Raw genomic sequence first — 3,017 nt, forward strand, 5'->3', positions numbered from 1 at the left:
CCTGCTCCATTTGGTTATTTAGCGACTCATCTGCACTGAAAATAAAATAAGTTGTTTACTTATCTTGTCATAGACACTTATACAATAATAAATAACCAAAATAATAACTACTTTTCGCCCTAGTGTCGAAAACTATTATTCCATGTATAAAATGTTGATAAACATAAATATCTTGGAAAAAATGTTTGTAAATACATACTTCGTTTGGGGTTCTTTGATTCGCGATTTGGCAGCCGCCAGAAATAAGACCACCGATTTCTTTGGATCTGTGGATCTCCAATATTTCAAATTGGATGTCATGAAGTTTTTTTACGATAGTAATGCTTGAAACTTCTGGAAATAACAATTAAAAATATTTATTTTCACTTCTCGCTTAACAGTTATATTCTATCGTAAACTGCCTTTTAGTTTTATGACGTTGAAAGATACATTTAAATTACAACTAATAAATAATAGCTATGAAAGTTACCAATTGACTTACCATTTGAAGGAGATGGAGAGCCCCACTCACACGGCATGTGTTGAACAATTGGGCCCAGTTTTTAACGCGGCCTACTCTACTTACGGACGCTTTCCTGACCCATGAAAACCCAGCTTAACTATAATTTTGAGCGGCAATCTACAGGGAGTGGAGAGCAGGCCGAATCTAATGGTCTATTATCTAGTAACGTTAAACTATACTGAATTTCGGCGGCATTCCAAGTCCATTTTGACAAAGCAACATTTCGATAGGTTTGGTGTATTATTTAGCAACATATGTTATAGACAAGGAAGATACTCTCCTTTGTCTCTGGTAAAACCGACACCCAGTATACCAATGCGCATGGCACGCATTAAAACACGATTTAGCAGCAAATTGCACGAGGCAATCTCATTTGCGGCCATCTTAGTTGTGTTCATCTATGTTTGCGGCTTTAAGTACACGGTTTTCTAGAACCGAACTTTGAAAGTATATAAGACTGTATGAACGATCCATGTTTTGTCCCTGAAACTAGGGGCTTAATTAACATCCCGGGTACTTTCAGCGTAAAAATGCTTAACCGCTCTGTTGACTATCTGCTTAACCGCTCTATAATATTGAGATAATATTAAGGATTGCTCTTACTGTTATAGAAATGGCCACTGTGATGGCCACGGTTGTTCCCGTTTCTCGAGTTCATCCGTTTGCGGTTAGGTTGAATGTCTGGAATTAATCGCTTCATTGTTGCACTACACTCAAACTTAATAACTAAAGCTAAATTAATAGTTAATAGATCACAGATTACTGAATTAGAGAAACTAATAATCGGCTAAATGAAAAACTAGTATTGAATTACTAAAACCCGCCTATTCGAAAATAGACCAGCACCAGACCACCTATTCTTGACACTAGCGAATAGCCGCAACACAAGGTATAATAGCAGAGACAAGTCTTGTCTCTTTCTGTCTGAAGACTTGTCTCTGATAATAGTACCTGATAGTACCGTTGACGTTTCATCACTTAACGCTTCGTGGCGGTAGTTTTAAATAGTTATTATTTTGTCTGCATATAAGGAAAATTAACTAAGACTAGTAGTAAGAGCAAGAAACTCAAAACACTAAATATTTCCCAAACATCCCTGGGCAGACATCCTTTGATCTAACAGACTATAAAATTGTAAGGCTGTTTAGAAGTCCCGAACATCTTTGTACATAGTTGGTGGAGATGGTATTTGTTCATCAAGTGCTGAAAGAAAGCGGCTATATAAATGAAATTATTCTTTTACTTTCAATCTGGTAAATGAATATCCTTCAGCAGTTAAAATTGTATTCATTTTACTAGTACATTACCTTACCTCAATAGGGCACAGAAGCAATGAACCATGCTTGAAAAACAAAAACTAATTTTTAATAAGTTTTTGTTTTTATAAACGGTTTGGAAATAAATACGTACCAGCAGAAAACGACGTAATAAACGACCGTTTCTTAGCTTAGATAAAGACAAATACATGATTGTCTTTATCTATGCATGATTCTTATATGTCTGTCTCTTTTAAAACCAAAGGTTGGTACGAGTTCCGCCATAATAGTAAATAAATGACGTCAGCGAGCATGTCAGATCGTCAAGATTTTCTCAATTTTGATTGGTCAGATAAGCTGGCAACAGTGCTTGCTGGGACTGCGTGTTCACTGTCATTCCTTATCATTCAAGAATACTATTTTTTTCCGCTAGGGATCATGAGCGAGGAGCGAGTCCCTGGGATGCTCCCGGGGTTACTTCCTTCTCTCAAAGTCAGGAATAGACACACTGGAATCAGCTAAAATGACGCAGATTCCACTAAAACAAGGATCCACCGCCTACTCTACTACTTATGGGGAACTACCGAAATGATAAAAGCAGCGTTGCCAACAAACAGTGGAAATTCAGGTTGACCAACACAAATTTATTACTCGCGTCTAGTGGAAGCCCGAAACTCTTACATGGGCGACAATCCTGGCAGCTTTAGTCCCGGTGAATGGCGCGCAGTTTCAAAATTTACATTTAGGGTGGTGAAGTATTTTCCTTAAACAGATTGAACGAGCATATTTAAATAAATTGCATCCAGTATGTTGACAACTCTGGCGCTGTGTTTCTATATCATCATGGCTTCTTTGCGAAAAGTGGAAGTTTTTAATTAATTTCAATAAAAAAGGCATTAAGTTTGCTTATATCAAGCTCGCACTTAATTAACTAATTTTGTTCAGAACGACATTGTTAAAACAGGCTTGGAAATGCCTACATATATTAGAATAGAACCAATTAAAGTGTCTTTGAAGCAAATATACGAAGATAATTTAAAATCTAAGTTAATTCATGCAAAGTGCATGACAGTAGATTTGCAAATGTCATTCATTTGTTGGGGCTATCACTACGCGCGAATGAATTTATGTGACCGGACAACGCTGCTTTCTTACAACTTACAAATTCTCCGAATTTTATCAAAACTCCTGGGAATGACTTGGGGACAACTTCACTCCTGGGGACAACTTCACAAAACGTTTTCTGTTAATCGCTAGTG

General features: G+C 37.0%; 1 protein-coding gene across 1 annotated transcript in view; it reads right to left on the reverse strand.

Annotated features, from left to right (window-relative positions):
- Positions 1 to 1,981, reverse strand: part of LOC109539036 (NFX1-type zinc finger-containing protein 1) — a 33,073-nt gene extending 31,092 nt beyond the window's left edge. Inside the window, exons 1-3 of the mRNA XM_048664519.1 lie at positions 1,913 to 1,981; positions 1,815 to 1,844; positions 1,106 to 1,705 (exon numbers count right to left, since the gene is read on the reverse strand). Coding sequence (XP_048520476.1) covers positions 1,106 to 1,202 — 97 coding nt within the window. The 5' untranslated portion in view covers positions 1,203 to 1,705; positions 1,815 to 1,844; positions 1,913 to 1,981. The remainder of the gene's footprint in view (positions 1 to 1,105; positions 1,706 to 1,814; positions 1,845 to 1,912) is intronic.
- Positions 1,982 to 3,017: the final 1,036 nt, after the last annotated feature.

This window comes from Dendroctonus ponderosae, unplaced genomic scaffold (genome assembly GCF_020466585.1).
Source record: "Dendroctonus ponderosae isolate FM_Combo_2020 unplaced genomic scaffold, Dpon_F_20191213v2 Dpon_F_20191213_3, whole genome shotgun sequence".
Lineage (NCBI taxonomy): Eukaryota > Metazoa > Arthropoda > Insecta > Coleoptera > Curculionidae > Dendroctonus > Dendroctonus ponderosae.